The 11,846-nt window shown below is 69.0% G+C and overlaps 2 protein-coding genes and 1 long non-coding RNA gene across 11 annotated transcripts in view; 2 read left to right on the top strand and 1 right to left on the bottom strand.

Annotated features, from left to right (window-relative positions):
• The first annotated feature begins 987 nt into the window (after window positions 1-987).
• Window positions 988-9,091, top strand: TRIM3 (tripartite motif containing 3). 8 transcript variants are annotated; one of them, XM_052699291.1, is made up of 13 exons: window positions 988-1,097; window positions 1,760-1,922; window positions 3,589-3,826; window positions 3,902-4,053; window positions 4,132-4,312; window positions 4,400-5,123; window positions 5,204-5,307; window positions 5,382-5,549; window positions 5,622-5,802; window positions 6,707-6,777; window positions 7,096-7,117; window positions 7,287-7,302; window positions 7,903-7,924. In XM_052699291.1, the coding sequence occupies exons 2-13, from the start codon at window positions 1,792-1,794 to the stop codon at window positions 7,907-7,909; spliced, it is 1,995 nt and encodes a 664-aa protein (XP_052555251.1). In that variant the 5' UTR covers window positions 988-1,097; window positions 1,760-1,791; the 3' UTR covers window positions 7,910-7,924. The 8 variants fall into 8 exon arrangements, with proteins under 8 accessions (XP_052555251.1, XP_052555253.1, XP_052555252.1 ...); XM_052699293.1 differs by lacking the exon at window positions 7,287-7,302 and having other exon boundaries at window positions 7,096-7,159; window positions 7,903-8,011; XM_052699292.1 differs by lacking the exon at window positions 7,287-7,302 and having other exon boundaries at window positions 7,096-7,172; window positions 7,903-8,003.
• Window positions 6,774-7,638, bottom strand: LOC128088682 (uncharacterized). Of its 2 annotated transcripts, none has more exons than XR_008210350.1 (3): window positions 7,541-7,638; window positions 7,037-7,205; window positions 6,774-6,854 (listed from the first exon to the last, which is right to left on the bottom strand). It is a non-coding gene; the product is annotated as an uncharacterized LOC128088682 (long non-coding RNA). The 2 variants fall into 2 exon arrangements; XR_008210349.1 differs by lacking the exon at window positions 7,541-7,638 and adding an exon at window positions 7,311-7,430 and having other exon boundaries at window positions 7,037-7,258.
• A 573-nt stretch (window positions 9,092-9,664) lies between the features above and the next one.
• The window catches only part of HPX (hemopexin), a 5,483-nt gene continuing 3,301 nt past the window's right edge, over window positions 9,665-11,846 (top strand). Inside the window, exons 1-6 of the mRNA XM_052699330.1 lie at window positions 9,665-9,783; window positions 10,031-10,101; window positions 10,193-10,273; window positions 10,607-10,761; window positions 11,075-11,228; window positions 11,535-11,747. Coding sequence (XP_052555290.1) covers window positions 9,719-9,783; window positions 10,031-10,101; window positions 10,193-10,273; window positions 10,607-10,761; window positions 11,075-11,228; window positions 11,535-11,747 — 739 coding nt within the window. The 5' untranslated portion in view covers window positions 9,665-9,718. The remainder of the gene's footprint in view (window positions 9,784-10,030; window positions 10,102-10,192; window positions 10,274-10,606; window positions 10,762-11,074; window positions 11,229-11,534; window positions 11,748-11,846) is intronic.

Consider the following 11,846-nt stretch of genomic DNA (forward strand, 5'->3'; position numbering starts at 1 on the left):
ACGCGGTTCGGCAGGCGCGGAGCAGAGCAGGGCCGATGCCATCGCTTGCTCCCGGCGGCGCCCCGTGCGCACAGAGCAGACGCTGGGCAGCAGAGGGCCCAGGGCAGAGCCCCGTGGTGCTGCGCTGCCGCTCGGCTCCAGGCAGGGCTCAGCTCCGAGCCGCCGTCCGGAGCCCCCCCAGCCGCAGCCGATCTGCCCAGCTGTCCGTAGCACCGTGCCTTGGTGTGAGGACGGCGGGACGCAGTGCCCAAATCAAGGAATCGCCATTCCCCGCTCTCCGTTCCCCGCAGATTTGTCCCCGGCTCTCCGGTTTCGTGTCCCCTCGCGGTGGCGGTAGGGCAGTGCGGGTGTCGATGACGGTGCGAGGAATGTTGCCCGTCCGGTTCCGCCGCGGGCAACTCCGGGCCGGGCCCGCGGTGCGGCGGCTCTCAGGGTCTCTGCAGGACCGGCACTCCCGGTCCGCTCGGGGTACCGCCGTGCCCGCATGGCTCCGCGGAGGTGAGCGGGGGCAGCACGGAGGGTTGGGGACGAGGGCAGTCGGGTCCGGAGCTCCGCGCCCCACGCAAACTCTCCAGCAGCCTCACCCCCCCCTCCCCCCATCCCGGCGATGCTCGGAGCGGGATACCGTTGCCGTGGCGACCGCCGGGTACCGGGGATGCGGGGAGCGCGCCCGAAGCTCCCCCCCACTGCAGAGCCACAGCCCGGGCGAGACCATCGGCGGGGCGCGGAGGGGGCACTTGGTGCTCTTTTCCCGTGGCCGCCCGTGGGTGCCTCTCGCGCCGTTTCCACCGCGGGTTCCGAGCGGCTCTCCGCGCTCTGCGGGCCCCGGCGGGGCGGCCAAGGGGGGGTTGGGCTCTTCTCGCGCTGCCGCGGGGACGCGCGGGGCCGCAACCCCCCCGCAGTGGTGCGCGCCGCTCGGGCAGATGCGGCTGCGGAGCGCGCCCAGCCCTGGCGCAGTCCCCGCCGCGCCGGGCCGGGCCGAACCGAACCGGGCCGGGCTGAGCCGAGCCGCGGCGATGCGCGCTGCCGCCCCGCCGGCCCCGGCTGCCCGCGGCGGGGGCTGAGCCGTGCCGAGCCGAGCCGAACCGGGCTGGAAGGTGACAGCGCGGCCGCGGGGCGGGGCGGGCGGCCGGGACACGGCCGGCACGGGTGGGGCGGTGCGGGAGGGTGCGGGGCAGCGGGCAGCGCTGAGCGGGGCGGAACGGGAGGGCGAGCGGCGCCGGTCGGGGGGAGCGGGCGCGGGTGAGCGCAGCGGTGCGGGCGGCGGGCGGAGGCGGCGCAGCGCCATCCCGGTGCCGGTGCCCCGCGGCCCCCCCGGGGCGGGGCGGGTGGTGACGTCGCGGTGCCGGGCCTGCACAATGGCCGTCGGGGCGGGGCCGCGCCGGGGCCTGCAGCCGCGGGGCCGCCGCAGCGCCGTGAGCGGACGCGGGGCCGGGAGATAACGGAGAGGGGCGGGGGGGGGGGGTGCGGGGAGGTGCGGGGCGCTGGGAGCGGCGGTGCCATCGGGGGGATCCGAGGGGGCGGCGTGTGAGGAGGAGGCGCCCGCGGGGCGATCGGGAACGCTGCGGGGGCAGCGGTGCGGTGCGGGGTGAGCGCTGCCGGGCGGGCGGGGTCGCTCCGGCCCGGGAACCGCGCTCCTTTTGCCGGCGGTGCGGCTGCGGCCCGGCGCGGTGCGGGGCTGGGCGCGGTGCGGGGCTGAGCGCGGTGCGGGGCTGGGCGCGGTGCGGGGCCCGGCGCGCACTGACAGCCCCGCCCGCAGGCTGAGCGCCGCGGGGCCTCGGGGACGCCGCCATGGCGAAGCGGGAGGCCAACGCCAGCCCGGTGGTGCGGCAGATTGACAAACAGTTCCTGGTGTGCAGCATCTGCCTCGACCGCTACCGCAACCCCAAGGTGCTGCCGTGCCTGCACACCTTCTGTGAGAGGTGAGGCCCCTCCCGCCGCCCCCCAGCACTGCACCGCATCGCGGCTGCTCCCTCTGCATCCCCTCTGCATCCCTGCTGCATCCTGTTGCACCTCCACTGCACCCTCACTGCATCCCTGCTGTACGCTGGCCCTGCTGCATCTCCCTCGCTGCATTCCTGCTGTGCCCTGCTGCCTCCCACTGCATCTTTGCTGCATCCCCGCTGCATTCCCTCTCCCCTCCCCCCCCCCCCCACTGCACTGCATCCACCAAAGCATTTTCCCTGAAGACTTCTCGCGAGAGAAGGGCTTCACTGCACCCCCAGTCCTGCACTGAGTGTCTGGACCCCCCGAAACCCACTACACCCTCACTGTGTCCTCACCGTGCCCCACTGTGTCTCTGCTTGTGCCCCTCTGCTGCATGCTGACCCCAGCTGCACTCCCTTACTGCACCCCTCTGCACGTGTACTGCATCCTCAATGCATCCCCACCGCACCTCCTGCAGGTCAGCCTGCTCACTGCACTGCACGGCGCTCACACTGCGTCCCTGCAGGGTCCCACTCCTCCCGCAGCATCCCCTTCCTTCCTGCAGCTCCTGCAGCTCTTAGGCTGGAGCTGCCGGGTCCCACTGTGTCCCGCTGAGCCTGCACTGCACCCCTCTGCTGCCTCCAAAAATCGCCTGCCTGCGTTCCCGCTGCCCTGCTGTGCCTTCCTGCATCCCTTCTGCACTTCCAGCCTGCCTCCCCACCGTGTCCCCACTGTGCACCGCTGCATTGCCTGCTGTGTCCCTGCTGTGCCCTGCTACCTCCAAGTTGTGCAGCACTGCATCCCCCTGCGTGTCTCCGGCACAAGATGGGGCCACCCCACTCATGCTGGGTGCCGGGGTCCCACTGACCCCATGGCCCTACAGCCTCCATAGCGTGGGCTGTGGCTGCAGGGTTGTTCCTGTCCCGCAGTGCAGGGCCTGGAAGGGATGGGGGTGGAGGGGGCTGTAGCACGGCTGAGGGCTCTGTACTGACATCTGCTTTCTCTGTGCCCCCCCAGGCCCCTGCCCACCCCTGGCACTCCCCTGCTCCCGTCTGGCACGGCCCTGTCCTGTTATCCATCTGTCTGTCTGTCCGTGGCCCCATGCCGAGGTCTCATGGCCAGCTTTCTGTGGGCTGTGGCCCCATCCCTACCCGTCCTGTCCGACCCCCAGCCCTGTCCCGTGCTCCTGCCGCATGCACTCTGATGCACCATGGCGCAGCCCCTGTCTGTCCGTCCATCTCACCGTCTGCCATCCCCCCAGCCCCATCCCTTGCTCCCACCCATGCACCCCAGTGCACCCCATCCCAGCCCGTCTGTCTGTCCTTCCCCCAGCCCTGTCCCACACACCCTGCTGCACCGAGTCACAGCCCCATCCATCCATCCGTCCGTCGTCTGTCCGCTCCCTCAGCCCTTTCCTCCGCTCCTGCCCTGTGCACCCTGCAGCACCGTGGTGCATCATCCCCGTCTCTGTCCACCCTCCCGGCCCCTTCTTCCCTGCCCTCCAGTTCACCCATCGGTCCATCCTTTCCCCAGCCCCGTCCTCCCATCCCACCCGTGCCCCCCCCCCGTGCACCGCAGTGCAGCCTTCGTCCCCCTGCCCGCCCCATCCCGGTGCCCACCCTGGGCAGCCCTGACCCTCTCGTTGTCCCCGTTCTGCCCCAGGTGTCTCCAGAACTATATCCCGCCCCAGAGCCTGACCCTGTCCTGCCCCGTGTGCCGCCAGACCTCCATCCTGCCCGAGCGCGGCGTGGCGGCCCTGCAGAACAACTTCTTCATCACCAACCTGATGGAAGTGCTGCAGCGCGACCCCGACAGCCGCGGCCCCCACCCCGGCCCGGGGCTGGACCCCGTCAGCGCCGTCACCGGGCAGCCCCTGTCGTGCCCCAACCACGAGGGCAAGGTGGGTGGCGGGGGGGGGGGGGGGGGGGGGGGGGGACGTGCCGCCGAAGGGGGGCCCTGAGCGCCGCTGCCGCAGGTGATGGAGTTCTACTGCGAGTCCTGCGAGACCGCCATGTGCCGCGAGTGCACCGAGGGGGAGCACCGGGAGCACGTCACCGTGCCGCTGCGCGACGTGGTGGAGCAGCACAAGGCGGCCCTGCAGCAGCAGCTGGATGCCATCCGCGGCAGGTAGGGGCGCGTGGGGTGGGGGGGGTGGGGGGGTGCCCGGCCGGCGGCCGCCCTCCGTGCCCAGCGCCGGCTCCGCAGGCTCCCGCAGCTGGCGGCCGCCATCGCGCTGGTGTCGGAGATCAGCCAGCAGCTGGTGGAGCGCAAGAACGAGGCGGTGTCCGAGATCGGCAGCACCTTCGAGGAGCTCGAGAGGGCCCTGCAGCAGCGCAAGGGGCTGCTGGTGCGCGACCTGGAGGCCATCTGCGGGGCCAAGCAGAAGGTAGCGCTCCGCCCGGTGCGGCGAGGTGCGGCGCGGCGCTGCCCGGCACGGCGGGGACGCTGAGCGCTGCCGCCGCCCGGCCCGCAGGTGCTTCAGGCACAGCTGGAGGTGCTGCGCCAGGGCCAGGAGAACATCCTGAGCAGCTGCGCGTTCACGGAGCAGGCGCTGCACCACGGCACGGCGCCCGAGGTGCTGCTGGTGCGCAAGCAGATGAGCGAGAGGCTGAGCGCTCTGGCCAGCCAGGAGTTCCCCGAGCACCCGCATGAGAACGACCAGCTGGACTACGTGGTGGAGACCGACGGCGTGCGCAAATCCATCCTCAACCTGGGCGTGTTGATCACCACCAGCGCCACGGCGCACAAGACGGTGGCCACGGGCGAGGGGCTGCGGCACGCGGTGGTGGGGCAGCCCGCTTCGCTCAGCGTCACCACCAAGGACAAGGACGGCGAGTTGGTGCGCAGCGGCAGCGCCTGCCTGCGCTTCGTGGTGACGGGGCCGGACGGCGGCGCGGCTGAGAGCGAGGTGCAGGACAACAAGAACGGGACCTACGAGCTGCTATACACGCCGCGCGCCGAGGGCGACTTCCAGCTGTCCATCGCGCTGTACGGGCAGCCCATCCGCGGCAGCCCCTTCCGTGTGCGCGCCGTCAAAGCCAGCGACGTGCCGCCGTCCCCGGACGACGTGAAGCGCCGCGTCAAGTCGCCCAGCAGCGGGCACATCCGGCAGAAGGCGGTGCGCCGGCCCTCCAGCATGTACAGCAGCGGCAAGAAGAAGGAGAACCCCATCGAGGACGAGCTCATCTTCCGCGTGGGTGAGCGGCGGCGGCGGCGGCGGGCGCTGCGGGGCGGCGGAGGCGCGGAGCCTCGCTGACGGCTGTGCGTCCCCACGCAGGGAGCCGCGGGCGGGAGAAGGGCGAGTTCACCAACCTGCAGGGCATCTCCACCTCCAGCACGGGCCGCATCGTGGTGGCCGACAGCAATAACCAATGCGTGCAGGTAGGAGCCCCCGGCCCCTGCCGGCCCCTGGCCCTCGGCCCGGCTAACCCCCGCCTTCCCCCCGTCGCCCCCAGGTGTTCTCCAACGAGGGGCAGTTCCGGCTGCGCTTCGGTGTGCGCGGCCGCTCCCCGGGGCAGCTGCAGCGCCCGACCGGCGTCACCGTGGACATGAACGGGGACATCATCATCGCTGACTACGACAACCGCTGGGTCAGCATCTTCTCCCCCGAGGGCAAATTCAAGGTGAGGGGGGCGGGGGGGCCGGGCCGGGGGGCGCGGGCGCGGGGCGCCCTTCTGATTCCATCCCCGCCGCAGACGAAGATCGGCGCCGGGCGGCTGCTGGGCCCCAAAGGCGTCGCGGTGGATCGCAACGGGCACATCATCGTGGTGGACAACAAGGCGTGCTGCGTCTTCATCTTCCAGTCCAACGGCAAGCTGGTCACCAAGTTCGGGAGCCGCGGCACGGCCGAGCGGCAGTTTGCAGGTACACTCGATGGTAATACACGGGCGCGGCCCTCCTCCTTACTGCATGCCTGGGGCTGCCGCTGCTGGGGCCGGGTGAGCACCGAGCTCTGCCGACCTGCGGCACCGCAGCGCCGGGGGGGGGGGGGGCGGGGATCGGGCTGCGCGCCGGGCGCCGGGCTCGGATTCCAGCTCCGCGTTCTGGGTTCTGGAGCCGGGCTCAGGTTCTGGGTTCCGGTTCTGGGTCCTGGTTCAAGGTTCTAGAGCTGCTCCTGGTGCTAGGGTGAGGGTCTTGGTTTCTAGGCTCCTGGGTTCCATTTCTGGGTCCTGGTTCTGAATCTTGGCTCTAGTTCTAGTTCTGGTGCTGGAGCGAAGCTCTGGGCTCCAATACTGGGTTCTGCAGGCTGATTTCTGGGCTTGTGCTCTAGGTTTTGTTCTGGGTCCCAGTTCTGGGTTCTCATTTTCAGTCTTGATTCCGAATGCTGTGTTCTAGGGCTGAGTTCTGGGTCCAGGTTCTGAGATCTGGTTCTAGTTTCAAGTTTGGGATTCTGGTTCTGGGTGCAAGGTTCTGGGCTCGGGTTCTAGGTCCCCATTCTGGATCCCAGTTCTGGGTCCCGGACTAAGGTTTAGGTCCCAGTTCTGGGTCTTGGTTCTGAGGCTGGACTCTGAGTCCCACTTCCAGGTTCTGGGATCTGGCTTCCCAGTTTTGAGTGTTGAACTCTTGGTTTTGGACTCCAGTTCTGGGTCCCGCTCCTCGGTCCTGGTTCCGGGCTCGGGTTCTAAATCTCAGTCTCTGGGTTCCGCCCCACGGGTGGGGTGTTGGGACCCCCAGCTCTGCGCTCCCCAGGGCCGGGCACCGCCTGCTCTCACGCTGCCGCGCACTTTAACACCACGAGGGGTCCCGGTGCCCCCGGCCCCTCTCAGTGCTGCTCCTCCAGGGCCACACTTCGTGGCGGTCAACAACAAGAACGAGATCGTGGTGACGGATTTCCACAACCACTCGGTGAAGGTGAGCTGCGCCCATCCCCGAGTGCTGCGGTGATTGGCCCCGTGGTGACACCCCATGGAGACACTTCCTGGTGCCACCTTATAGTGACACCCCATAGGGACACCCTACAGTGACACCCCATGGTGACAACCCATGGAGACGCCACATGGCGATGACCCCTGGTGACAACCCATGGAGACACTTCCTGGTGCCACCCCATAGTGACACCCTATAGGGACACCCTATGGTGACACCCTACAGTGACACCCCATGGTGACACCCCATGGTGACACCACATGGTGACACCACATGGTGACACCCCATGGTGATGCCCAACAGAGACACCCTATGGTGACACCCCACGGTGACACCCCCTGGTGACACCCCCTGGTGACGCCCCATGGCGATGACCCCTGGTGACACCCCATGGAGACACTTCCTGGTGCCACCTTATAGTGACACCCCATGGTGACCCCCCCTGGTGACGCCCAACAGAGACACCCTATGGTGACACCCCACGGTGACACCCTATGGAGACGCCCCATGGCAATGACCCCTGCTGACACCCCATGGTGGCATCCCATGGTGACATCCTTGGTGATACCCCACGGTGACACCCCCTGGTGAAGCCCCCTGGTGACGCCCCATGGCAGTGACCCCTGCTGACACCCCATGGTGACACCCTATGGTGACGCTCCCTGCTGACACCCCACAAGCCGCCCCATGGGGACATCCATGGTGCCACTCCCTGGTGCCACCTCATGGAAACACTTCCTGCTGACACCCCATGGAGACACTTCCTGGTGACACCCCATAGTGATGCTCTGTGGTGACACCCCATGGAGGCACCCCACAGTGACACCCCATGGTGACGCCCCATGGAGATGCCCCATGGCAGTGACCCCTGCTGACACCCCATGGTGACACCCCATGGTGACACCCCCTGCTGACGCCCCCTGGTGACACCCCATAGTGATGCTCTGTGGTGACACCCCATGGTGACGCCCCATGGCAGTGACCCCTGCTGACACCCCATGGTGACACCCCATGGTGACGCCCCCTGCTGACACCCCATGGTGACACCGTGTGGAGACACCCCACAGGGACACCCTATGCTGACGCTCCCTGCTGATGCCCCATGGAAAGGCGATGACCCCTGCTGACACCCCATAGAGACACCTCACAGTGACACCCCCTGGTGACACCCCCTCCCCAGGTGTACAACGCAGATGGAGAGTTCCTCTTCAAGTTCGGGTCGCACGGGGAGGGCAATGGGCAATTCAACGCGCCCACCGGCGTGGCTGTGGATGCCAACGGGAACATCATCGTGGCTGACTGGGGCAACAGCCGCATCCAGGTGGGTCCTGCCCCCTTCCTGCCCCCCCCCCAACAGCCCGTCGCTGTGCCCCCCTTGGGCAGGGATGGGGCCTGGGAAGGGAGTGGGGTGCGTGGCCCCGAATTGGGACTGAGTCACAGTGGGGTTGAGGTTGCAAGAGCTCACTGAGGCCACCAGATCCAACGGGGGAATGGTGGAATGGTTGAGGTCGTGGGATCGTTGATGGGGGCAGCTGGGAGCTGAGCATGGGCAAAGTTGGTAAAGCCATGGGGAGGGATGGGGGGGGGATGGGGTCTGTGTGGCCACGGGACTGCTGAGCAGGTGGGAAATGTGTCCACGGGGCTGTAGAGACATGGGCTATAGGGGATGAACGGGTGGGTGCCCATGGGGGGTGAGCGAGGGCATCCCATGGAGGGCTATAGGGGATGAACGGGTGGGTGTCCATGAGGAGCTGTGGGGGATGAGCGAGGGCGGCCCCTGGGGGCTGTAGGGGGAGTGTTGGTGTGTGCCCACGGGGGCCATAGGGGGTGTATGGGGGTGTATCCATGGGGGGCTATAGGAAATGAACGGGAGTGTGTCCACGGTGGGCTCTGGCGGGTGGCTGCGTGCCCGTGGGGGGCTGTGGGGAAGGCTGGGTGCGTGCCCACGGGGGGCGGAGGTGCAGGGATGGAGCCGTGGGAGGCTCTGGGGCTGCACGGCCAGGATGGCCGCAGCTCCCGGCCTTGGCGTCACATCGCGGGGGGTCCCGCAGGTGTTTGACAGCGCCGGCTCGTTCCTGTCCTACATCAACACGGCGGCGGATCCGCTGTACGGCCCGCAGGGCTTGGCGCTCACCTCGGACGGCCACGTGGTGGTGGCGGACTCGGGCAACCACTGCTTCAAGGCGTACCGCTACCTGCAGTGACCCCGCACGGCGCTCTGCGGTTCCGCTCCATCCCCCCCCCCCCCCGCCCCGCGCTGCACTTTAACCCCGCGCGGCGCGGAGCGGAGCCGTTACCTCCCAACCCCCCCCCCCCCCCCAACCCCCCCATGGCGCGGTGATGCTCCGGGGGGGGGGCGTGATGGGGGGAGCGGGGGGAGAAGGCCGGGGGGGGGGGGGGGGCAGGGGAGGCCGGCAGCCGCCACGCGCGCTGTGTGTACAAATCAATACAGAATAAAGGAATACAGGAATGTTCGGAGAGGACCGCACCGGGGGGAGTGGGGGGGTGTAAGAGGGGGGAGGCAGCCGGCAGCGCCCGTGGGGGCCGAATGGTGAGGGGGGGGAGCGGAGAGGGCAATGCGGGATCCCCGGTGCGGATGCGGGGCGCTGCGGAGCTGCGGGTTCGACCTTTCCGCGCCGTGTCCCGCTGCGGGTCGCGCTGCCCTCCCCTGCCCTCTCCCTTCCCCCCAGTTCCCGAGCAAACAGCGGCGTTTCCCAGCACGGGGTGGCGGGGGGAGGACGCTGATAGGAAGCGGTTGGGGCGGCTCCAGCCCTACCTGCGCTGCCACGGAGTGTCCGTGCCCGGCCGTGACCCCCCCGCGTTGTGCAATGGGGCCCGGAGGTGGCGCGAGGTGTCGTCGCGTCCCCCCCACCCCCCCGCGGAGCGCACTTAAAGCGGCGGAGGCGGCGGAGCTGCACCGCACACCATGGGGGGGTCCGCGGCCGCGCTGTGCCTGGCGGCGTTGCTGCTCCTGGTGGACGGATGGCCGCTGTGAGTGCGGAGCAGAGGGGCGAAAATGGGGCCGGGGCTGCAAAGGGCGTTGGGGTGCAAGAGGACGGGGGTGGGGGGGTGGGGGTGCGGGGGTCCACGGAGCTTTGGCTGCATACAGAACTGCAATAAGGGAGTGGGATGCGTAGGGAGGATGTGTGGGTTGGGTGGGCTTCGGGAGCCGGGGGTCCATTTGTGCTCCTTCACTGGGGGGTGCTGTGCCATAACCTCCCGTGCTGCCCACCCCCAGGGCTCAGCACAAACCCCACGCGCCTGGAGATGGGCACCGCCGTGGGGCTGAGACCCCCAGCAACGACACCGGTGAGAACTGTGGGATGGGGGAGTAAGGGGGAAGGTGGGAGGGTCGCAGCGGAGCCGGGGGGGGCTGTGCCAACCTGAGCCCCTCCTGCAGCCCTGGCCCAGATCTGCGGAGATGAAGGCGGCTTCGACGCTGCAACGCTGAGCGAGAACGGCACCATGCTCTTCTTCAGGGGTAGGGAGGGGGCCGAGGGTGTGGGGTGGGAGCTGGGGGCGTGGGGAGGAAAGCGGTCGGGGGGGAGATGGAGGTGGCACTGGGAGGGGGTGATGGGCTGCTGGATAAATGGGGTGTGGGAAGGGGAGAGGATGGGAGGGGATGTGGGAGGTGTGGGGCGATGTGGCACTGAAGTGTGGGAGAGAATGGGGTGGGGGGAGGGGGATGGGGTGTGGGGGAAATGGGGGGAGATGGGGTCTGTAGGGACCAGGGGATACAGGGAGTGTGGGTAAATGAGGGGGGCCGGGTTGGCTGTGGGGCAGTGCTGTGGGGCAGCACGGTGCTCCCGCCCAGGAGGGGACGTGTGGGAAATCTCGTGGGAGAGACCCCAGCCCCACAGCCGCCCCCTGGCCGAGTCCTGGCCGGAGCTGGAGGGGCCCGTGGACGCAGCGCTGCGCATCCACCGCCGGGATCATCCCGAGGAGCACCGGAGCCTCTACCTCTTCCAGGCACGGTCCCAAGATGGGCAAGGGGGTCCTGGGCTGGGGAGCTGGGGTCCAGGCTGGGAATATCAGACTGAAGGTCCTGGGCTGGGGGTCTGAGCTGGGGGGGTCCCAAGCCGGTGGTCCCGGGGTGGGGAGACCCTTGAGGTCCTGGCCTGGGCTGCTCCTGGCTGCTGGGGGGCTGCCCCTGTGTCCGCATCCCTGCGCTGCCCGTGAGACCGGCGGTGCCGAGGCCCCGGCCCTGCTGCTCGATTTCTGCTAGGGCCGCTCCCTTGGAGCCACCCGGATCTGAGAGCTGAAGCCGCGGGGCTCATTGCAGGGTGAGAAGGTCTGGTCCTACGCTGGGGGGCAGCTGCGCCCCAATTTCCCTCGGCTCATTGCGGATGAGTTCCCGGGGGTCCCCGGAGATCTGGACGCTGCTGTGGAGTGTCACCCCGAGGAGTGCGGCGGGGAGAGCGTGCTCTTCTTCAAGGGTGAGAGCAGCGCGGGGCCGGGGGGCTGGGGCTGCACGGCAGAGCCACACCGTACGAGCCGTGCTGCCCATATGAGCCGTGCTGCCCCATACGAGCCGTGCTGCCCCATATGAGCCGTGCTGCCCCATATGAGCTGTGTTGCCCCATATGAGCCGTGCTGCCCCATATGAGCCGTGCTGCCCCATATGAGCCGTGCTGCCCCATATGAGCTGTGCCGCCCCATATGAGCCGTGCTGCCCCATATGAGCTGTGCTGCCCCGTATGAGCTGTGCTGTGCCATACGAGCCGTTCTGCCCCCGCGCACAGGGGATCAGGTGTTCTCCTTCGACTTGGAGCTGCGGGTGACGAAGGAACGCCCCTGGTCGAAGCTGGGGCGGTGCGAGGCGGCGCTGCGCTGGTTGGAGCGCTACTACTGCCTGCAGGGCACGCAGTTCCACCAGGTCAAACCCCACACCGGGGAGGTGCTCCCTGGGTACCCCCGTGACCTCCGGGACTACTTCATCCCCTGCCCCGGCAGAGGTGAGGCTCCCCTGGGGCCGTGCCAGGGATCTGCAGCCTCATGACAACCAGGGGCCCCACGTGCAGGAGATGTATGGGGCAATGACGTACCTGAGATGC

Source organism: Tympanuchus pallidicinctus, unplaced genomic scaffold (genome assembly GCF_026119805.1).
Source record: "Tympanuchus pallidicinctus isolate F22 unplaced genomic scaffold, pur_lepc_1.0 scaffold36, whole genome shotgun sequence".
In the NCBI taxonomy this organism is placed as follows: domain Eukaryota; kingdom Metazoa; phylum Chordata; class Aves; order Galliformes; family Phasianidae; genus Tympanuchus; species Tympanuchus pallidicinctus.

Bases quoted from the DNA above. Each gene is read 5' to 3' on its own strand.
- TRIM3 (XM_052699288.1), top strand. From the start codon at position 1,792: ATGGCGAAGCGGGAGGCCAACGCCAGCCCGGTGGTGCGGCAGATTGAC. The intron at 5,550-5,621 runs GTGAGGGGGGCG...TCCCCGCCGCAG, and splicing joins CCCCCGAGGGCAAATTCAAG to ACGAAGATCGGCGCCGGGCG. The intron at 5,803-6,706 runs GTAATACACGGG...CTGCTCCTCCAG, and splicing joins GTTTGCAGGTACACTCGATG to GGCCACACTTCGTGGCGGTC.